The 22,785-nt window shown below is 38.3% G+C and overlaps 3 protein-coding genes across 10 annotated transcripts; 2 read left to right on the top strand and 1 right to left on the bottom strand.

Annotated features, from left to right (window-relative positions):
- The first annotated feature begins 229 nt into the window (after window positions 1-229).
- Window positions 230-5,131, top strand: LOC147300970 (uncharacterized). Its single transcript, XM_086282220.1, has 6 exons — window positions 230-422; window positions 1,104-2,013; window positions 2,282-2,378; window positions 2,752-2,862; window positions 3,311-3,477; window positions 3,810-5,131. The coding sequence occupies exons 2-6, from the start codon at window positions 1,106-1,108 to the stop codon at window positions 4,855-4,857; spliced, it is 2,331 nt and encodes a 776-aa protein (XP_086138346.1). The 5' UTR covers window positions 230-422; window positions 1,104-1,105; the 3' UTR covers window positions 4,858-5,131.
- A 1,137-nt stretch (window positions 5,132-6,268) lies between these two features.
- LOC147300969 (uncharacterized) lies at window positions 6,269-11,350 on the bottom strand. Of its 8 annotated transcripts, XM_086282228.1 has the most exons (14): window positions 11,106-11,350; window positions 10,393-10,418; window positions 9,998-10,083; window positions 9,817-9,849; window positions 9,631-9,720; window positions 9,148-9,219; window positions 8,951-9,039; window positions 8,736-8,838; window positions 8,369-8,471; window positions 8,237-8,289; window positions 8,050-8,128; window positions 7,356-7,828; window positions 6,963-7,156; window positions 6,269-6,854 (listed from the first exon to the last, which is right to left on the bottom strand). In XM_086282228.1, exons 2-14 carry the CDS (start codon window positions 10,397-10,399, stop codon window positions 6,710-6,712), a joined length of 1,527 nt encoding a protein of 508 aa, XP_086138354.1. In that variant the 5' UTR covers window positions 10,400-10,418; window positions 11,106-11,350; the 3' UTR covers window positions 6,269-6,709. The 8 variants fall into 8 exon arrangements, with proteins under 8 accessions (XP_086138354.1, XP_086138358.1, XP_086138353.1 ...); XM_086282232.1 differs by lacking the exon at window positions 9,998-10,083; XM_086282227.1 differs by lacking the exon at window positions 11,106-11,350 and having other exon boundaries at window positions 10,393-10,513.
- A 1,652-nt stretch (window positions 11,351-13,002) lies between these two features.
- Window positions 13,003-22,057, top strand: LOC147300968 (vitamin D3 hydroxylase-associated protein-like). Its single transcript, XM_086282223.1, has 15 exons — window positions 13,003-13,299; window positions 15,017-15,130; window positions 15,713-15,853; window positions 16,184-16,317; window positions 16,455-16,661; window positions 16,830-16,870; window positions 16,983-17,107; window positions 18,379-18,504; window positions 18,585-18,682; window positions 18,910-19,009; window positions 19,102-19,145; window positions 19,251-19,290; window positions 19,366-19,474; window positions 20,368-20,501; window positions 21,592-22,057. The coding sequence occupies exons 1-15, from the start codon at window positions 13,075-13,077 to the stop codon at window positions 21,712-21,714; spliced, it is 1,761 nt and encodes a 586-aa protein (XP_086138349.1). The 5' UTR covers window positions 13,003-13,074; the 3' UTR covers window positions 21,715-22,057.
- Window positions 22,058-22,785: the final 728 nt, after the last annotated feature.

Genomic DNA, 22,785 nt, shown 5'->3' with positions numbered 1-22,785 from the left:
TAAGGCTAATTATTAGAGTTGCCAACCGTCCCGTAAAAAACGGAATCGTCTCGTATTCAGAGAAAATATCAAGCGTTTGGTATTGAGGTGAAAAGGAACAGTTTGTCCCGGACTTCAGCTACAATGAAAAAGACACAAAGCTGGAGTTATTCTGTGTTTACGCTGCACAGCTGCCTCTTCTTCTCTCATCCTCTCCCCCGGACGATCTGATTTCCTCGTGTCAGCATTGTTCCCACATCATCATAATTAATGTTGTTCCAGGTTCAACATTGCAAGTGACCAATCACCTTCTTGTGACGTCATTCCTTTGCGACTTCGAAATACCCGCCTTCGAGTATTTCGAAATACAAGTGAAGAAGCGAAAAACCGCCGCCTGTCCGCCGAATTTGAAGTCAATTTAGGATACTTTCCTTTAATAAACGGTAAGCATTATACATATGTTCCTCACTTGGCTTGCTGTTTGTTTGCTAGCGATAGGCTACTTGACGACAGCATTAGCTAACCAGTGTTCTCTAGACCAGCGTTCCCCAACTTTTTGGGTGTTTCGTGGCCCGGGGGTTGGGTCAGGCAAAATTGCAGTAGCTCCCCTGATCATTTTACAAACATAAGTGAAGAGAATCTGGACTAAAAGGCCTAGACTTATGGTTGTGTGCTGAATCTATGAATCAAACTATCACCTGGAAACATAATTAACTGGTCCATAGCTGTGAAACTGGACATGAGTTCTTGATTCTATGGAGATTAACAGTAATCCAGAAATTTACAAATTTGTCCCAGGGACATCGCGTAGATGTTGTCCCTGGGACATCGCGTAAATGTTGTCCCTGGGACATCGCGTAAATGTTGTCCCTGGAACATCATGTAGAAGTTGCCCTGGGACATCGTGTAGATGTTGTCCCTGGGACATCATGTTAAAGTTGCCAGAGACATACCATATGAAAGTTTAGCTTCTTTTAGCCCCTGTTTGTTTTATATTATTTTATATATATATATATTTTTTAATATTATATTTAATATTTACATTGTATTGCAAAAAACCCCACAACAAGTTAAAATGAATTAATGAATATTGACTAATTAAACCTTCGTTATTTTTCCACCAGAAATGGACGACATAATTAGAAGAAGTGTTCTGAATGACGAAAAAAAAAGAACTGGAAAAGACACACAACTTTGTGTGCATGTGTCACAATGCCAGGAGGACCCATTCAGTGTTGTGTTAGAAAAATTGAACTCATTAACCCTTCATGGACATTATAAATGTTTAAATGTTGCCTCAGGTAAAGACAGGAAAAGAGACTATTACAAATTCAACTGCATCAGAGCTGGGAAAAAAAGTCGAAACAGCTACAGAGCAGTGGGCTGTAAGGCCTATGTTTCATTTAAAGTACTCAAATGTTGGAAAGACCACACAGTCATCGTGCAGCGTACATATGATAAGCATGATGGGCATGATCCTTCGGACCCAAAAGACGCACATTTCAACAATATTTCCAGTGATTTGAGGAGGAAGATTGAGGAACTGCTTTCCCTTGGAACTAAGCCAGCCATCATACTAACCGAATGTCATAAATGGGCCAAAGAACATGGACACAGAGATCTTCACAACAGAGAGCATTTTGTCACACCACGTGACATTGACAGTGTTAGAACCTGCATGATGAGGAAGAAGCACTTTAACTGTGGAGACAGTCAAAGTGTACATACCTTACTTAATGGAAAACATCAAGAACATGTTCTCTTCTATCAACCATACACATCTGACCAAGAACTAATGATTGTTTTGCAGACACCTGTAATGAAATCAAACATGGAGAACTATGCAAAACAGTTAGTATTTGTTGACACCACGCACTGCGTTAACCAGTATTCATTTCCCTTATTCACACTTGTTGTAAGAGATGATCATGGGCATGGAGTCCCTGTGGCCTATGCTATTGTCAGCAACGAAAGTCAGAAAACCCTGGAAACTGTTCTAGGAATAGTTTGTGAGCATTTCCCAACTTCCCCGAGGTAAATAATACATTGACAGCTATTAATTTTGAAATAATTCCTTTTCAAAAAAGTTATAACATGCCAGAATCTAATGCTATAGCTGCAGCATGGGCTGCAAAAAACTTTCCTTTCCAGTTGTTAAAGTTATTCCTATAGGCTGTATGCAGTATTTTATATATCTACTTGTGAGTTGAAATGTTTAATTTGGCATTGAAGTGGTGCTTTGAGATAGCAAAAACATTTTCATACTGTTTAATCTCATTTAGTGTTTTCTTTTTTTCTGTAGAGCATTTATGGTTGACAAAGACTTTGCGGAAATAAATGCTTTGCAGAAGGTTTTTCCAGAGTCAGCTATCCTTCTATGCTGGTACCATGTCTTGCAGGTAAACCACATTGTTTTCTTTTCACGTTGTCTAAGATGCACCTGAAACACATTTTTACAACAGGGTCCTGTTGTCATGATTTGCCTCATTGTGATATTCACCTACTCAGGTTAATGAATATAAAGGGATAAAATGTTGAGTGACTATGTCCATCCATTTAAGACCACAGTGCACTCATCTTCTGGTGGCTGCTTCCCAAAGCTCTTTTTGACATTTAAAAATATGTTTGCCTGGTTGATTTCTGTAATGCACAGGTCCTCTTGTCCAGTGAGTGACAAAGTTATTTTTGGACGTCAGCTTTCTTTTATGCTTTTTGTACAGCTGCTCCTCTGTCTCTCTCTCCAGATTAACTTTTTTTCTCTTACATTCACAGGCTGTTAATCGATGGCTTTCAAAATCAGAGTCCGGGGTCCATGGGCTTTCTAACACCCAAAAGAGAAATGAAATCATTTCTTTCTTTTGTAAGCTGAAAGCTTGCACATCTGTAAGTGTAATTTGTCTATTTCACATTTTGATTTCTTGATTACACTAAGAGCATAATAACTTTCAGTTGCTAAAAAAAGTTACAGAGAGATACAAAATAGATTTTTGAAACAATTTCTAAAACTGGCTTCTTATCTTGCTTATCAAAACAAGTACTTAAGCTGTGCAGAACATCATCGTGTCACCCACTGTGCAGGAGAACTTGTGAGTGGGATTCTTTCACAGACAGATGCTGAAACCAAATATGCTTATAGGTTTAGTGTTCCTTCTTAGCCATTGTAAGGGAAGAAATAATTGCTTCTTAATACAAAAACACGACATATTATTAATAACTTAAAATTCTTAATGTTATTCAATAAAAGGAAAAGGGCTTCAATACATAATATTAAAGATTTCAATAGGTCTGTTAAATGGATTGAAATATATTCTGTTGCATCCAATTCTCTTAGGAGGACGACTTTAAAGCCACATCAGCAGAGTTCTGCCAGACATTTAAGCAATACCCTTTGGTGTGCCAGTATTTTCAGAAGCACTGGGAAGGCATTGGCCACATGTGGTGTGACTACGGCCGTCACTTCAGTCACGCTCGTTCTGAAACAAACAATGTGATTGAAAGGTATGATTTATTATTTTGACCTCATTCAATTGTATTGCTGAAAAAAAGATATTATGCTTTAATCCAAGAGGCTAAACTGAGTAGGTTCGTCATGTCATTGCCAGAACAGGTTTTAGGCAAATCCTTTAAATTCTAGCAGCGTTTTTTATGTTATCACAACAAAAAACAGAGTAGGTGGATTTGCCTAAATCAGCTAAACCGGCACAGAGCATTCCTTTATAAAAGACGTGTGCAATAGGTATTCCAATTTTTAAAAAAATAATACAGTCTTGATTAAAACTTTAAATTCCTTCAATTACAGTTACTAATCATTTCAAATAACTGTTTTTCAGATTTTTCCACCGCCTGAAATACCAGTTTTTATCTGGCTACAAGAATAGGCGTCTGGATGATCTGATTGAAGTGCTCCTAGGGAAGGCCGACGACTACTTCTCAGTCATAAAAACCCTGCAAGATGTGGGCCGCATGAAAAACAGGTTTGCTGACACCTTGTCTCAAGTTTCAGACTCTGCTTCAAGACTGATGGAAAGTGGTTGGGCTCTTAAAATTACAGTCAAGAACAGCCATGGAGTTAATGCATATCAAGTCCCATCTGAGTCAAGAGAAGACATGGTGTATGACGTCTGCCCTGTTGAGTCCTACTGCAACTGTACATATGGCTTACGAGGACTTCTTTGCAAGCATCTAGTGTTACTTGCAAAATTAGCAGAGGCTGACAATGACATCTATCCAAACATGGAAACAGACATTTCTACCTTGGCAAGAATTGCAGTGAAAGAAAGGCATTACTTTGTACACTGTGAGGACTTGAAAGTGATAAAAATGCCAAGTTTGTTTGGAAATCTGTGTTTTTTTGCATCGGCTGAAACACTTCAGTGCACTTGTTGTACGTTCTCTCACTATAACACATGTGCTTGCCTGAAGGTGGCTTGTAGCCATTTTAAACAAATGAAAAACTCTCTGAAAAGTCCTCTATCAACTTTGAATGACACTCCTGTAGTTGAAAGCACAGACAAAAAATGCACAGAAGATGCAGTTGGAAAACTAAATGCTGTTTTAGACACAGTTAAACAGTGGGCATTCATTCCAGAGGGTATTACTCCAATGATAGATGAACTGCATACAAATGTCTTAAAAACAAAACAAGTAGGCAAAAGTATATGCCAGTACGAAATAAAGACGACAGAGAATGCACGCAAAATTAGGCCATTGTATTCTAGCAAGAAACGTTCGGCCAGCATCGACATTCCAACAGTCTGTGAAAATGAATGTGAACAGTTGATAACCACTGAAAGAGAGACATCCTCTGGAGAAAATGAAAACCTTTTGGAATACAAAACAAAAAAGAGAAGAGTTAAAGCTAAGTATATGCATAAGTAGACTTTTGTGTGACATTTCAAAGGGACTGCATCCATTACTTCTGTTTATTGAAACCTAAAGCTGAATAGCTGTCTTAACTTTCTGCCAAGGAACAGTTGAAAAGAAATTGTTTGGTCTCTCAAGCAGTTGTTATTTATGTGTGTTATTCATTACTTTGGCTTGGTTGCTGTTTTTGATACAAATTCATCTGTGCCCATTGTAATATTTTCATATGTTACTATTTTTATATTGCTATGCATTATAAATAAAGGATTACTTATTACTATTAAAGGTCTGCATTTGTAATTGTTGGTATTATTTATAAAATATGCGCTCTTAAGTTTTTTGCTCCATAAAACGATACCTGTCACTTTTTGGACATAGAGTATCAGCTGTTGAGAATCCTGGCTCATACAAAATAGAAGTAAAAGGTTTCAACATCCAGCCTTTTTATGATTAAATATAAAGTGTAATAACAGAGTTATTGGGGTGTGATTTTGTTAATAGTTAGTCTTAAGTATAAGTTTAATAGTAATGAGTAAGAAAATATAGCCAGAATAATGGAATGAGACTAACACCTGACCTCACACTGAGATTTGGTATGAAGTGGCATGTTTGTGCTAATGCTGACATTGGGGCTCAGAGTTCCTCTGTGTGTATATATTTGTGAACGTTAACTTGGCTAATGTCCAAGGGTTTGACTGCTTTCCTGTTGGATTGTATCACAAAGAAAAGGGATAAGAGCACCAGTGGCCGTGCACACCCTCATCTCTCTCCTTCACCCGATCATTAGTGTTGGAAACCGGCATTAGCTCAGAGTAGATTAGACTTCAGTATAGTGCAAGTGATTTGATTTTATGATTATTTGATTCAGTTTTTTCTGTGTTCAAGCTCAATTACTTTAATAAAATATGTTGAATTCAAACAAATAAATAAACAAATAAACTGTGGACATTACCCTTTTAAACCTTTCTGAAACAAGACAGGTAAAAACCAGTGTATAAAAGTTTACATAGGTATAAATAGCTCTAACACTTTACTCCAGCCTGGCGTCCACACATGTGGACATCACATTTTGGGTTATTTAGACCAAAATACTAAATCTTGATCAACAAGTGCCTGATATACAGTTATGAGGACATTATACTGCAACTGTTCTATCGAAATTTCAAATTAATGTCCTCATATGTGGCTCTCATTTTTCTCAGAAACAAAAATTAGGTAAAAAAAACAAAACCTGGTAATTCTTTCTTTTTACATTCATCGGGTTCCAATCGGCCCAAATATCAAAGAGAAGTTAAAAATGCATGCCATGGAAGATTTCGGGTCTTAGGGGGTTAAAATGACCAGACCCCTCCGGCCTGTTTTCCAGGCCACTAAATTAAACCCAGTCAATTACCAATTGAACAGAATAAAAACCTACGAGGTCCACTAATAGTCCAAAAGTCCAAATCTTTAATAGAAAAGACAGGCAGAACTCAAACAAACAATAATCCAAACGAGGAGCATATATAAACACTGGAAAGTAAATAATTATAAGTTATTAAATCAGACTAATTAAATACAGTAAAACTAATAAGGGAAGACGAACACACGGGAAATAAAAATAACAGTGTAAACATACCAAAACTCAAAATAAAACAGGAAAGTTACTACAAACCGAGTGTGACACAATTACATTCATATTGAAACATATGTGATAATTTTCTTTCTTTGTAGCATTTTTAAGATATGTGTTAGAACAGTCATTATGCTGTTTGGATTAGGAACCAATCATTTTTGCCAAATAGTTAACACAAACTTAGAACAACAATGAACAATTTTCAAGATTCTGATTTACAGAACAAACAAAAGTCACAAAAGGTTTCATTATTTAAGAGACAAGATCAAGTTTTTCACACAGGAATGAAATGACAGAATCCAGTGCAGCGGGGCCAAAGGTGTGTGTCAGCAAACTGAAGGTTGAGGAATCAGTCAGCTCATGTTTAAGATTGTGTTGGATTTTGAGAAGAGTCTGTCTGTTATTAGAAAGTAAGATTAACAATGTTACACCAATAACCCAAATACGGGGAAATGACAAATAATACCAAAAAAGATACAACTTTCATATTGTTTTACTAACTTACTTTGTCATATCAGCACTTGAATGGTCGATGCCTTTACAGACCATGTCTGTTGTGACATCGCAGGCCAATCTTCCGGCAAACCCGAGGGCTAGCTCCCCAGCCTCCTCTTCACTCAGAACACTAAACACTGTTACTTTAGTTTTGGCCTTCTTAGGCCTGTCAAGAATCATTGCGGGCAGTTTGGCTTTACGGCCCTAAAAAAGAAAAAGTGCAAACACCAAAAGAGCAGAGAGAGACACACACACGCGCACAAAGTTAAATGCTTTTGTTTACATGGTGTAATTGTGTATATGTTGCAGCAAATGCACAATTTCCAGCCACATTGTCACTTCATTGATACGAGTAACCCGGATTTATTTCAGGTGACATCAAAATCACGAAATGTATATCTACCCCAATCAAACCTCTGAAAACATGAACTGACATGTTCTCTGCGTTGATTCTGCGCTTGATCTCGTCTTCTGTTATTGTGTAGGTTTTCTTTTTTGAGCTTGGTACAGATAAGCGACCATGCACTCTGTAAACTGTACTAGTTCCTTCTGAATCAGTTTGGAATTCTGTATCTGCATCGATCCTGTCAACATCATCAGCAGCAGCATTATCTGTACTCAGACTTGTGCCGTATACTTCTGTTTCTTTTTCTTTGTCTTCAGTCTGTGTACCTTCATCTCTGACTGTCAGTCTTCCTATCTCACTGTTACTTGTCGATTTGCTGCAGATGTTCTCTCCCTTAGGAACTTTTCCTTTGTCATTCGCTGCCTGATGCTTTCCCTGATGACATTCTTCACTGGCTACTTCTATTGCTCCTCCTGTATAGCCACCCACTATGCTGCACAACTCCTTTCCCTCTGCTGTGCTGCACTGTGCTGTTACATAAAGAAGAATGATATAAACAGCACTATATCAATTTAATTGTGAAGAGAAATCCCCACAATACGACACAGTTATGTCTAAAATAGTTTTGTGTAAAAAATGGATCTTGAAACGTCCACTTTAATTACACAGTCCTGGTGTGCAAAGGCAAAATTACGAAAAAAAAATTCACTTTAAACATTTTTGGACATTGTTTAGTTATATTGTGACTTACTCTCACAGAAGATACAGATGCCACAAACAGACTTTGAACAACGCATGTGCTTGTATGCACCACATTTCTGGCACTGCACCTGTGAATTAAAAAAAAAAAAAAGAAGAAGAAATAAACAAACAAAAAACAAATGAACAAAGTCCATTAAATAAACAATCTATATGGCTAAGGACATGTCATAGTGTACCCGGTCTTTGGCTGCAATCACACACCAGCACTGACTGCACTTCCTAGTTCGATCTGCAAAATATAATTTGTTTAAGTACAAGTTACATTTTCCAATGTTAGAGAAAAAGAAGGCAGCTAATTTTATCTGTACCTATTGAGGAAAATAAGTAGTGGCAAAGTCGGGACCTGAGCTTTGTGATTTCAGTGTTGTACTCCTCCACTTGTGTTTTACCGTCAATGAGAGATTGGGCAAACTAATAATTGACGAAGAAAAAAAAAAAAAAAAAAGAACAAAAAGAATTAGATTAACAAAGAAATGTTTGTTTGTTTTTAACCCCCCCCACCCCTCCCCCCCGAGAAAAAAAAAAACAGAGCAACCAAAGCGAAGCATTACTGCTGAAATGGTTCAATCTACAAAAAAAATTGAGATTTTACCATCCTGCCTCTAAGGCTTTAAAAACTGAATAGGCAAAAATGTAAACATTACTTATATAGGTTAAAGCTATAGTTTTCAGTACCATTATGACATGCACTCCACATGAGTTCCCATCCTGTTGATGTGGGTGGCTCACATGTGACAAGGTCCACTCTCCAGTGCAGCCTCTTGCTGAAGCAAATGAGCTGAGAGATCGCAGTTATTACAAATAAAAAGCATATAGAGAAATCAATAACCACGTTCGGTAATGATTTCAATTAAATTAAATATGTTATGTTAAATATGTTAATTAATTACCTCCAGTTTTTCAACACCGCACTTTTTCTGACCTCCGACTCGCCAAATGAATTCATATAGACTATGGTCCTCTTGGGTATGTCACAAAACTGTTTTGTAAAAAGATGGATATGGTAGGCTTGGGCCTTGAGCTTTCCTAATGAGGGACACTGAAAAGTATCATGCACTAGAGAGAGTGCAAAATCTGTGCAACTTACAAACAAGGTCCAGTGGCTGCCGTTTTCCAGACAGGCTCCAATCAATTTCTCATACATCTGAAAGATGTTTTTCTGGAAATAAAAAGAATGTGACAAGTATGTTTTTCTGTCAAGAATGACACTGCAAAACTGCAAAAGCTTGTCAGGTGAGACTTGTAATTAATTCTGCAGATACACAAACATATAGAAAGTGTCATTTTTGGTTTACATTAATTAATTTCTATAGTGTGTACAAAACAAATCAAGACCACAGACTCAACACGCACCACTAAATTTTTGGTGTTCTTTATCAGTTGGCCAAGACAGAAATGTTTTAATCTGTGTGCATTGCTTTTGAACAAGTCTTTACACAGAAAAGGTTTCAGAAAGGTATTTTTCAGGTTCTTCTGACAAGGCTTCAATTTTGGAAAATGCTGTTTGTTTATAGTGGCAACTTATAAACCCTTTGTGATAAGAACATAGTTACCACAGTCCAAGTCATACCTTCAAAAAGTATGCACTTTGTGCTCTTGTGGACCCATCCAAAATTTTTCCAGTGATTTGGCTTGGTATTGGATAAATGTGAGGGAAATTCTATAAAAATAACATAAATACACCTATGTTTTCAAATACATTACAAAAAACGTAAACATGCTATGTCATTATGATCAAACAAGCTTTTCAACATACCTCACACTGCAAATAGATTAGGCCATCTATTACCTTATAAAACAAATAAATAAATACATATAAATAAAAACAGAACTAAGGAACACGATTCATTAAGTAAATTGTACAATAAAGTGTATTTAAAGCAGAATTTAACATTAGTTTTATGACAACATAAAAGGATTTTTATGTCAAGAGGTACCTCATCTGAAATGTTAGTCTGGTCAAACAGGGATTTCAAACTTGAAATACCAATAGAGTTTGGTCCAGCTACTCCCACAAGGTAATCTGTGAGAAAGCATATGCTGTAGTCAACAGATATCATTTTCTTTTTGCATGCTGCAACCATCATCCATTTCAGTCTTCTAGGAGCTTTGTCTGGTTGTAGTTCTTTTTTCTCCTCCTCTCCCCTCATCTATTAATTAAATTGTTTTCTGACCTTCCTAACTGTTTCCGACCTGTCTTCCCAATGTGATGTTTAAGCAATATATGTATGGTCAGAAGGGGGTGAAATTTTCATTGCAGTTGTACGTGTAACATTGCATGTGATAATAAAAGGCTTGATTGGTTGATTATTCAACATGAGTTGACATTTACCTGACATTGTGAAGGAGTCACAGTTTCTGTAAGGGTGTAAGAACATAACATGTGGATTTGTTACACTTCTTTTTCACAAGTTAATAACAATCAATAATTTTCATTCCATTATTTACAAGCTATCACACGATGTCCCAGGGACAACATCTACACGATGTCCCTGGGACAACATTTACACGATGTCCCTGGGACAACATTTACACGATGTCCCAGGGACAACATTTACACGATGTCCCAGGGACAACATTTACATGATGTCCCAGGGACAACAATTACACGATGTCCCAGGGACAACATTTACACGATGTCCCAGGGCAACTTCTACATGATGTCCCAGGGACAACATTTACGCGATGTACCAGGACAAATTTGTAAATTTCTGGATTACTGTTAATCTCCATAGAATCAAGAACTCATGTCCAGTTTCACAGCTATGGACCAGTTAATTATGTTTCCAGGTGATAGTTTGATTCATAGATTCAGCACACAACCATAAGTCTAGGCCTTTTAGTCCAGATTCTCTTCACTTATGTTTGTAAAATGATCAGGGAAGCTACTGCAATTTTGCCTGACCCAACCCCCGGGCCACGAAACACCCAAAAAGTTGGGGAACGCTGGTCTAGAGAACACTGGTTAGCTAATGCTGTCGTCAAGTAGCCTATCGCTAGCAAACAAACAGCAAGCCAAGTGAGGAACATATGTATAATGCTTACCGTTTATTAAAGGAAAGTATCCTAAATTGACTTCAAATTCGGACGACAGGCGAATTGACTTCAAATTCGGCGGACAGGCGGCGGTTTTTCGCTTCTTCACTTGTATTTCGAAATAATCGAAGGCGGGTATTTCGAAGTCGCAAAGGAATGACGTCACAAGAAGGTGATTGGTCACTTGCAATGTTGAACCTGGAACAACATTAATTATGATGATGTGGGAACAATGCTGACACGAGGAAATCAGATCGTCCCTCTCCCCCTCCCTCTCCTGTTTCTACTTCAATCATGAAACTGATCAATGATCAGCTGATCGGCTTTTCTCTCTTGTTTATTTATCGCCCACTTTGCGCCAGAAAGAGGAAACCAGCGGATGTCGCGCTAAACAACAGCAGCACGTTTAAGCTTGATCAGCTGTTGTTAGAATTTATTTAATATTAATTTCTAGTATCAGCTGATGTTTGCTGGAGCCACAGCTGTAAAGCTGCTGGTCATGATGTCTACCTTTTAATAAATAATTATCTGAATCTTACAACCAAACTTTTTATCTGATGTAAAATGTATAGAAATCCATTATTGTATTCAGTAAATATTAAGTCTAGTATATGCCCTAGTAAGTTATGGTATTCTTTCCTTTGTTAAGATACCATCTGTGCAGTCTGCAATTCTGTTGAAGAAAGATGTTAAATCTATTTAATTACTGGAGAAAAATAATAGATGTCTGTGCATTTGTTTTATATGTGCATTAAATTAAAATCGGTTTTGTCAGTAAAGCATCTTGAGGCAGAGGGTGGGGGAGTGGTTCCCTATTTTTCTTTCTTTTCTTTTTTTGCTGGGAGTTGGCAACCCTATTAGTGAGGTATATGTAATTATAAATTAGGTTGTTTTATAGTTTTGCTAAGTACTGTTTAGAATACCAGAATAGGGAGGATGGTGTAGGTTTAAGTTTATTATAAAGGCTTTATGGCTTTTCCTATAATACCATGGTGGGCCGGTAACTAGTCAAAATGCCCGGGCTGATTTTTTGTCCCAGTCCAGCCCTGATCAGCTGTGTTGGATCAATGACACATCTAAAACCTGCAGGACACCGACCCTCGAGGCCTGGAGTCGCCCACTCCTGCTGTAGACATTAAAAAGTCCATAGGAGAGATGGTAGCTGATTAAACAAGTGTTATGAAATAATAATAAAATGCAAAGATTAGTGACAGTGCTTGAAACCATAAGGGAACAAAACTGTGAGAAACAAACTTTTCTCTGCCTGTGAATCATTCTTGCCTCTCTTCCTCCTTCCATCTCCTGATCTCATCTATCACTCTCCACTTGCTGTGAATCTGAGAACAAGGCACAATTTGCTATTACATTGATCTATTATTTAATTATCCACACTCTAAAACTCTTGCACCTATAATTCATAATAAAGTAATAATAGAAAAATGTTATAGAACCAAAACATTGCTGGTGTGTTTATGTCTGGCAAAAGGTGTGGCAAAGGGCTGGGAGACCTGAAGTACCACTCACAGCCTAATTGGATAGCACCACAAGCTTCATTGCCTGGGGGGTGTTTCATGTTTGTTTAATTGACTTGTATTAGTTGGTTATATGGCAGCCATTTTATTTTCCCCGTGTGTGTCATTTGGTTTAGCTAAACCAGTGTTTAAGTTCCCCCATTTCAGCAGGTCAGTTTATCTTATGTTTGTTTGAGGTTTTGTTAATTATTATCTTGAGTTTAGTCTATTGAGTTGACCTCTTTTATTGGTCTTCCTGTTTAAGTTTTGGCTTTGTTAAATATATCTTCATGTTTTTGGGTCAATAAAACCCCCTTTTTGAATTAAAACAGCTGTGTCCTTTATGCTTTACTGCTTGGTCCCTGACAACGATTTAGGCACAACAGCGCCCTCTTGATTAGCATACTTAAGCCTGACTAAGGCTGACCTGTGCCATTTAAAACTGGAGTTGCGGTGACAGGACAAAGATGCAAGCCTTGCAGAACATCCAGGATTTTCTCAAGGGAGTGAAGATGGACAGTCAGAGGGCGGCTCTGCTCACTGGTGTTGTCTGTGCAGTGGGATCTGTGGTTGTGTTGGTGAAAAAGATCAGCAGCCATCGAAAGGCAGAGGAAAAGATCAGGAGAGCCAAAAACAGGAGAGATGAGAGCTTGCAGCGGGGAGAGCAGGCGGTGCTCCGATACAAAGAGTCGGTGAGAGTTCAGCCTTAATTTAGGAGTTTTTTTGGGGAAAGTTTAACATTGAATTTTCTGCTTTTAGTTCGAACCTGACATAATTTATCAGATCACTGACAGCTTTTGTTGTCAGCAGGCTTACCTTGAGCAAAAAAAAATAAACTTAGCCGACAAACACAGCGATAATAACCTACTGCTATTTCTAGATTGTCTTTTGCATTTACACTCTGTGGAGAAGTTATTTGAGACACCTTGCTATTACTGGATTAGATTGCCTTTTCTTTTAAAGCCACCCCCCAAATTCTTCCTGGCAGAGATTCAACTAGTTGTTTTCTTAGAGTTTTGATCCAAATTGACACAAAAACATAACACAGTTTTGGTGAGTTGTTGGCTGTACATCCATAATGCAAATCTCCTATTCCAACACACTATAAAGGTCCTCTATTTGATTAGATTCTGGTGAATTTAGAGACCAGAATCAGAAGAAGAGTACAGTGAACTCAATAACACCAAGAAGAAGATTTGAACTTTGTTACATTAGTGCATAATCTTGCACTAATGTAGCAAAGCAGCCATCCGAAAACGAATACAATCAGGTATTTGTTTTTTTCTTTAGAAGTAAATATGGTTTTTCTGTTATTCTAAGGAAACCCTTGCAGAAGCTACTTTTCTGCCCGTGATGTCATTTATAAGCATAAGATAAGATAGAGATAAGATAGATAACTCTTTATTGTCATTGCACAGTCATACATAGTACAGTAGTACAATGAAATTGGAAAAACTGTCCTACGTCGGCACTACATATAACACAACACGACACGATATGACACATCACAACGTAACAAACAACACAACACAGTATATTAACTTAGTATAAAAAAGAAGAATAAGTGTATGTGTATTGCACACTGTTATTATTGCACATTAATTATTATTGCACCTTGTTATAAATATAAATATTATTGTTATTGTTTTAAACATTGTAACCTCCCCCTAAAAAGTCCAGGGAGGTATCCAGTCAGGTCAGCTATTTGCATTGATCAGGGCTATTGCCCTGTTGTAAAAGCTGTCCTTGAGTCTATTTGTTCGGGACCTCAGCAGCCTGAACCTCCTGCCAGACGGCAGCAGCTTAAACACCCGGTGTCCTGGGTGTGTGCAGTCCCGTAGGATGCTGCGTGCCCTCTTGAGGGCATAATAAGAAATACAGGAGCCTGTCGATGTTCTTGTCGAGAAGCCACTAAACTTTTGAGTATATGTATATCAACATCAACAAGGCATTTTCAAAACTTCAGTAGATCAGTAGCGTTTAAAATACTGAGATCGGAACATCTGGCACTGACAGTCATGCCACGTTTAGTCACATAAATCACGTTTCTTCACAATTTTGATGAATCTGAGCAGGTCATCTTGAACATGCTTCCATGCCTAAATGCAGTGAGTTACTCAAAATGCTTTTGAGCAATTCATCCCTCTGATAGGTCCATACAAAAGTCAGTGCTCAGTTTTCTTGAGCCTGTTCTGGTTCTATTCACATTGTTGTCTACACAATTTACGATGGGTTTTTCCTTCTATACATCTTCATTGCTGTTTATTTCATCATTAGCAAGCTGTCTTTTATTCAATTTGGTAGGGAGATGCAACACTGGCAAATAAAGAATCTTGATTCTGTAGATCCATACCGTTTTAGTTCTTTGTTGCAGCTTTTTTCTGACATGGTTCTTTGTGTGTCTTCTAGCATCCAACCACTGACTCTTCTTTCATCCTTGGCCTGTCTTTATCTGAAGTGACAAAGCAACTGAAGGAAGGCTCACTTACCCCTGAGGATGTGTTTTACTCTTACATGGAAAAAGTTCAGTGTTCAGCATGACGCAAAGGTTCACTGCCTAACACAGGAGTGGGCGACTCCAGGCCTCGAGGGTCGGTGTCCTGCAGGTTTTAGATGTGTCCTTGATCCAACACAGCTGATTCAAGAGGCTAAATGACTTCCTCAAAATGTCTTGTAGTTCTCCAGAGGCCTGGTATTGAACTAATCATGTGATTCAGGTGTGTTGACCCAGGGTGAGATCTGAAACCTGCCGGACACCTGCCCTCGAGACCTGGAGTTGCCCACCCCTGACCTAACATAACACAGAGCTTACATAATGGATAAAATAGAGCAAAAGATAATGTCTACACTAAATAATCAATTTCATTTTCCAGTCTTGTATCAGTGTTCTACTTTAGGTATACTCTCAGCTAACTAGGTATTTCTTATTACTTACACTTGTGTCTTTGCTACGGTTAAGGTTTATAGACATATTTATGAAAGCAAACCAGATTTATGTGCCAAAGAAATATTTGAGTTTCCAAAAAGACTTTGATATTCCACAGAGGGCTTACAAAGATTGATATGTTTGTCTGAATCTGTCTGTGCTTGTTTCCTTTCCAACAGACTCTGGCTGTAAACCAAAAGCTGAACTGCTGCACTGAAATTTTGCTGGAGAGTTTGGATCAGCTGACAACTGTTGGCTCCAACAAGGATGGTCTCTTGTACGGAGTTCCAGTTAGCATCAAAGAAAATATTGCATTTAAGGTATTTCCCATCTACGGAAGAGGATTAGGACCAACGAAAAAAAAGTGGGCACGTCTTTTTTCTTCTTCTTTTCCAGAATTCTGAGAAAAGTAGAAAAAAAAAAGACGTGCCCACTTTTTTTTCGTTGGTCCTAATCCTCTTCTGTACCCATCAGTATTAGTAAGTATGTTATAGAATAGAACAGAATGCTTTTATTGTCACTATACAGATGTACAGTGAGATACAGAGCGTCTCCTACTCAGTGTAAACAGGACTGAGTATAGTATTCTTGAGCATCATAGCTCAGGTATTTGATGTACAATTATTGTCTTTGTTTTAATCCAACACTAGAATCATGACTGTTCTTGTGGTGTGGTCATTAACCTGGACCAGCCCGCTGAAAAGGACAGTGTGCTTGTTCAAGTCCTGAAGAAACAAGGAGCTATTCCCTTTGTGAAAACCAACTTGCCTCAAGCTCTTTTGAGGTAAATCTTTTATCAGAGATTGACATAAATCTGGAGTACATTTAAATACTATGTGCACTTATTTAGTTGTCTTTGCCCATTACAAGTGTGCATAATATGCAAGGACTCATTACCCATATGTCTTTGGCCACATTCAGCTATGACTGCAGTAATCCTATCTACGGGCAGACTGTGAACCCTCATAACCCCCAGAAGACCTCTGGAGGTTCATCTGGTGGGGAGGGGGCTCTCATCGGGGGAGGGGGCTCCCTGCTTGGTATAGGCACTGATATAGGTGGCAGTATCCGTATTCCTGCATCCTTCTGTGGAATCTGTGGTTTCAAACCAACTGCAGGTCGGCTCAGGTGGGTCTCATTCAGTCAGTTTCCTGGAAATTTATTACACATTGCTGAGTTAATAATAATAATAATGGATACTTTATTGATCCCCATGGGGAAATTACTTGTTTTTCTCTGCATTTGACCCATTCACTAAGCATTTATGTTTGTTAACACCTTTTGTGTAATGATTAGTTTACAGGGAGTTCGTCCAATTTATCGAGGGCAAAAGACAGGTAAGTGACATATCTACTTACTAAACAAAGTAAAATGTGACGTAACATAACTGCTGTAATGTTCCACAGTCTGGGAATATGGTTCACTGCTTCTTGTTTTATATTAAACTAGTGTCGTCATCTCCTGGACCCATGGCAAGAGATGTGGACAGCCTGGCTCTGTGCATGCAGGCACTTCTTTGTGACCACATGTTTTCTTTGGACCCCACTGTTCCACCATTACCTTTTAACATGGAGGTGTGTCTGTTGATGACAATTTTTGTAATTGCCTCATACAGTGGCAGTATAACACCCTTGTAAGTGGACATCAGGCCCTTGTAGTATGTAGTATTTTGGTCTACACAACCCAAAATGTGATGTCCACATATGTGGACGCCAGGTGCTAGGAGGTTAACCTGAAAGTTGAAGGTGAAATGAAGACTGTTCAGGATTATTTTACTGGACTTTGACCAGATAGTTACTAAATGTTCAAACTTGTAAATTAATGAAATGGCTTATTGTCTTAACACACTTATTAAATGTATTAATGTCTTAGAATAAACAATACATTAACATTTATATTTAAAAACAAGTTAACTAAAGGCCATCTTTTCCTTTCTTCTTTGGCTCTCGGAGGAGGCAGGCGCACTTTTTCTCCTCAACCTTATCTTCCCTGCTTATGTCCTTGTCTAGTCTCGTGGGTTTTTTTGTATTTTCCCTGGAACACTCTCTTACAGTCTGTTCTCTAAAATCTAAAAGAGGAATTATGGATTGGATCAACTGGTCTCTGAATGCAATTGACACCCCTTTCTCAACGAGAAGTTTGGGCTCGGGTGAGCCTGAGTGCTGAAGATATCTACCTATTCGGAACCATGGTAACAGGGTTCTGGCTGATTGGAGCTGGCTTGGCCCTGAGTTATCGAAGAATTAAGGAAGCGGAACTGGCTGTTCAAACCCCCACAAGGCTGCCCGCTGGGATTGGAACGATGGGAGAGGCGTGAGTTTCTCAAAATGGTCTTATTGAGTCAGCACGGATAAGATCTTGGAGAGGCTACGGCTGCTGTGAATACTCAGAATAAGATCTCTGACTGCAGACTGGATACATCTCGGAAGGGCTAGCCCGGAATAACATCTCTGGGCGCAAATTGGATGACATCTCGGGAAGGCACACTGCCGTGAGTTCTCAGAATTGGCTCCTTGAGCACAAGAAATGACAACATCACAGAACGCAAGTATGGCGAAGCTCGCGGCTCTCCAACGGGAGATTGAGAGACCAGTGTTGGACTGTAGAACTGCTTTGAAATTCAAATGAGCTGTTCGCACTAAAGTAAAAACCACCATCACTTATGCGGATACCCCTTTGGCGCCAGCTGTTTACACAGCTGTTTTGGCTGTTTACTTAGCCTGGCAGGGCGAAGGACATTGTCTCAGCTGAACTATGGACATGCACACACATACATATACTGATACTGCAACTGACAAATAAAGGCTATCTCACCATCTCATCTCTCAAAATGATTCACCCTTAGATATACAGAAGCTCCAAACCTCTAAGGATTGGTTATTTGGAAAGCGATGGCTACACGCATCCATCTCCAAGCATGGCCCGAGGCGTCAGAGAGGTCAAAGCTCTGCTAGAGCAGGCGGGACACACAGTAAGACGTCACCACACACACTGATTGCGGTCAAGTGTGTTATGTGAGCCATATGTCTTTAATATTATTTATGTCTTTAGTTTGTCCCTTACTGTCCACTGAAGATGGATGAAATTGTCCCTGAGCTGTGGCTTAGGGGCTTATTGGCAGATGGAACTACCACCCTGCTACAAAAACTGTGAGTTGGATCTTTTTTTTTTTTAATAATTACTTAATATGTTCTTGTTAACTTACATCATCTAATAGCTAGAAATGTAATTTTTGTTTCAGCGCTAACCAGTGAACATCGCCATTCTGACATTATCTATAGGGCACATGGGCTTGTGCTTCTTTTTGGAACCATTACAGTAATTTCTCTGACCAGACTACTTTCCCATGTGCCAAGGATTCCTTTTTTAATTTTAGGGAGGGGGGACCTGTGGACCCTTGTCTGGAGCCACAAATATTTGTATACAGGCTTCCTAAGTGGTTGAAGAAAATAATTTCATTCTTCCTCAAACCTGTGGTGCGTTGTTTCGTCTTCTGACAGATGTATATGAATTCATACATCAGTTTGATCTTGACAGTTTATTCTGATGAAACTTTTTTTTACCCCAGTCTCCTCACACTTCTGCCAGAATGAGTGCTCTTTGTGGAGTTGGGTGAGAAAGTATCCTTGAAATTGTTCATTTGTGCTTGAATCTCAGTTTCTTTGTTACATTTCCATGTGCTAGGAATTATATCCAAACGTTCTGCTTCATTTTTAGATCTGTTCCAGAGCTGTGGAAGCAACATGCTGCTGTTGAGGTACTGTCAGCTGATGATGCATGGTCACATATGAAAGTCTGAAGGAGAAATTGAGATTTCCTGTGTTTTCTTTAGGACTACATTCAAGAGACAATAGCACATTGGAGGAGCTGCAACATTGATGTGCTGCTGTGTCCTGTGATTGGACCAGCCTACAACTTCTTATACTGTGGCAAAACCTCAGGTATGGTACACTGAGTACAATAAAACAGCATAGTCTGTGCGTCACTTTGTTCTCAACAAATTGTAATCTCAAGGTAAACTATAAGATGTTTAGTTTTAAACATAAGTCACAAATAAGATCAGAAATATTTTTAGGTGACTGTTAGTTTTCTAAAATGTACATGTTCCAGAGATTACAGCTTTCCTGTCATTTATTTTGGAAGAGCCATTTCTGAGAGATGCTAGTCTGTTACCCCTGAAGGATGTCACCTGACATACAAAAAAACATGATGCAGAAAGTAGTGTTGATTTTGGGATCTTTTTGTTTTTACAAGACATTCCCTCTTAGTATTCAGTGAAGTCCCGAGGAGAGCGGTGTACTAAGTTTATGGAGAGCATTCTGCTGTGGTTCAAACCTGACATGGACAAATTTTTGAAATTTTGAACTGGAGCTGACTTTGTTACATTTGCATTGAAATATACACTGGGAGGTGTTGTGATAAGAAAGGCAAAGACATTCCAAAGCCCTGCGATGCTGAATAGAAGGCATTTGTACAACTTGATGAAGGCTTTCATGGGAAAGTTGCAATTTCTTTCAAGCCAGATGGAGAGCAACATTCATCCAGAGCTGTTTTGTTTAAAGATTCACAAAGTTCCACTTATTAGTGCAGCCCTCCAAGGCAGTTGTAGTTTCACATGTAGCCCCTTGGGAAAATTTATTGCCCACCATTGCTATAGAGATTACTCAGTTAAGAGAATTACATGTAGATTAGAACATTAAGACAAATGGCAATGTGAATGCATTTTTATTAAAATTTCCAAATCATGAGTTGATGAAATGGCAACAAAATTTGTATTGGTTAAAGAAAGAATTCTCTTTCCGTATTCTTCATCATTCAATGTTTTTTTTTTCAGTCAATACCAATTACACATTTGTCTACAATATCCTAAACTTTCCTGCCGGTGTAGTCACTGTTTCTACAGTGACTGCAGAGGATGAGGAGGAATTCGAGCACTATCCCGACAAATTTGACAAGGTTTTAAAAGAGGTAAGTGAAACATACCAGTGAGGGAAGACTGGTGAAATATATGGAGCTGGATCTACTGTAAGACTAGGTTTTCATGCAGGCATAATCTCTCAGGAGACACGGATGTGAAGCCTAAACTATAGATGAATTTATTATAGAATAAATTTCTGGGGGGGTTTCAGTCACCTGCATCTTTCTGTCCTGGACCAGCCTGGCTTGTTAGTGGAAGTTAGGGCTCTTAGGTTTTCTAAAAGTGAGGTCATTTCTGAGCTTCTTTAACAGGATAGAACTGTGATGACCACGATAATGTTATGATGCCATAGAACTTACAGCTGTTGACCTGTTTCACTAATGTTAAATGTCCAATATGGGTGACCAATCAATAGTGTCAGTAAGAGATCAGTGGACCTTTTACTTGATGTCATTCCCCAAATCCTCTGTGTATTTCAAAATGGCAATTAAATTAATGCAACAGCTCTATATTGCAGCCCTGATAAGTAACATCATGTGAAACATTTGTGAGGCACGTAATTTTATTCTGAATGTTACCGATTGGGTAAGAGAATTTTTTTAAGTGTTTTCACAGTGTTGGTTGTTTATTCTAATAGTTGGATTGAGAAACCACAATGGGCACTCAAAAGCATCTCCACTAAATAACCAACAAATTAACAAACAGATGACCAAAACTTTGACAATATGTTTAAAGTTAAAAAGCCCTTAGACTGGGAACATTGAAACCAGCATTTTTTTTCTTGCATTTTATTAAAGAAAATGCTGTATAAGCGATAGGGAAATCAGCTGCCTTTACATGACTTTACATTATGGTTCCGGGAGCATTTATGTACTTAGAGATGTCCAGTGTGGTGGTGGTGGGTATAATGATTAAACAGACTCTTTAACACCAACATGTAAAAGGCCCATCCATACACAAAACCAAGAAATGAAACGTATCAGACTATTGTAACTAGAAATATTGTCACATTCCTTGTTGCCATGCAGATATACACACAATGTATTAGTAGTTTCAGAGTTTGTCAGTAGGTGGATGAAGGAGACTGTGGTGTGTCCAGCTGCCAAGCGTTAAGTGACAGGAGTGTGTTTTTGTGTTCAGGCAGTGACTGGTGGCGAGGGTCTACCTGTGGCGGTTCAGTGTGTTGCTCTGCCGTGGCAGGATGAGCTCTGCCTGCGCCTCATGAAGGAAGTGGAACAACTGGTCAAAGAAAGCAAGAAGTAAAGCTGCTTTCTTTCTCAGTCTCACAGGAGAGGCTGCAGACTTCAGAGGAGACATGTTAACTTGAGTATTTCCTGTAATAATGAGCAAATCGAGTCATAAATGGTGGATGAATCTTAGTAGTACAAGTACAGTCTATTCATTTTGTGTTTATTTTGGTCTTTGATTGTTTCCTAAAGGCTTTAGGAACTCTAACTCTTTCATTTTTCATCTTTCTTTCATACATTCATTTAATAAACCATGTGTTTTTTTTGTCTTGCTATCCCCATCTATGCTTTATATTTCTTTATATCCATAACAGCAAACATGCTAGATCTTGTTGAGAAAATAAAATGTGAAATCATTAGGGAAGTCTGCTTTATTTGTATAGACCAAAATAACCTCACAGACAATAAAAAGACCAAAAAGCATACTAAACAATATTACAAAAAAGTCACAAATTTATTCAAACGGTTACAAGTAAACAAACAAACAAACAAGCAAACTATGTGAAATACTTAAATATGTACACATACAATATATGCAGACATGAGAAGAATGAGACAAGAAAAGCAGTCAAATATCCAGACAGAACTATGCCAGAAGCTTTTTGAGGGTTACCAAAACTTTCTGAGGTACAGCTTGCAATCGGCCCACCATGGAAAAAAAGGACATTTCAAAGAAATTATTAGCCCAAAATGACCATAACATTCACTATATGTGTATTGTTCATCTGCTAATGACATTAAAACAAACCATTTATTTTTCTAATGTAGTGGTTTGACATTGATATTTATAAACGAATAAAATAAATAGTTCCTGTTTTATAAGCCGTATTACATTTGATTTGATCTTTCAAACCTGCCCCGAAGATCTCTGATTGGGGGGGGGGGGGGGGCGGCTTTGTTTTGGGGTTGTTGTTGATTTTTTTGTTGTTGTTGTTTTTTTGTTGTAAAATGTTTCATATATTAAACGGAATTATGACATGATCATCGTGACAATAATAAAGGTTGAAACTGTTGTTAATATAGTTATATATATAATAATGTCAAAAGTAACTAAACTCGAAACACTAATATCCGTTGTTCCGGAGGG

This window comes from Aulonocara sp. 'chitande type north' Nkhata Bay, linkage group LG23 (assembly GCF_057382095.1).
Source record: "Aulonocara sp. 'chitande type north' Nkhata Bay isolate Kocher_YH1m ecotype deep benthic linkage group LG23, A_spYH_male_GT1.1, whole genome shotgun sequence".
NCBI classification, from domain to species: Eukaryota; Metazoa; Chordata; class Actinopteri; order Cichliformes; family Cichlidae; genus Aulonocara; species Aulonocara sp. 'chitande type north' Nkhata Bay.
The sequence above is the reverse complement of the archived record's forward strand: the minus strand, read 5'-3'. Positions and strand labels throughout refer to the sequence as shown.

Bases quoted from the DNA above. Each gene is read 5' to 3' on its own strand.
- LOC147300968 (XM_086282223.1), top strand. From the start codon at position 13,075: ATGCAAGCCTTGCAGAACATCCAGGATTTTCTCAAGGGAGTGAAGATG. The intron at 15,854-16,183 runs GTATTTCCCATC...ATCCAACACTAG, and splicing joins AAGAAAATATTGCATTTAAG to AATCATGACTGTTCTTGTGG. The intron at 16,871-16,982 runs GTAAGTGACATA...ATATTAAACTAG, and splicing joins TTATCGAGGGCAAAAGACAG to TGTCGTCATCTCCTGGACCC.
- LOC147300970 (XM_086282220.1), top strand. From the start codon at position 1,106: ATGGACGACATAATTAGAAGAAGTGTTCTGAATGACGAAAAAAAAAGA. The intron at 2,379-2,751 runs GTAAACCACATT...TTACATTCACAG, and splicing joins GCTGGTACCATGTCTTGCAG to GCTGTTAATCGATGGCTTTC. The intron at 2,863-3,310 runs GTAAGTGTAATT...CAATTCTCTTAG, and splicing joins AGCTGAAAGCTTGCACATCT to GAGGACGACTTTAAAGCCAC.
- LOC147300969 (XM_086282225.1), bottom strand. From the start codon at position 10,210: ATGAGGGGAGAGGAGGAGAAAAAAGAACTACAACCAGACAAAGCTCCT. The intron at 9,721-9,816 runs GTATGTTGAAAA...TTATTTTTATAG, and splicing joins TAATCTATTTGCAGTGTGAG to AATTTCCCTCACATTTATCC. The intron at 6,855-6,962 runs GTAAGTTAGTAA...TTCTAATAACAG, and splicing joins TCAAGTGCTGATATGACAAA to ACAGACTCTTCTCAAAATCC.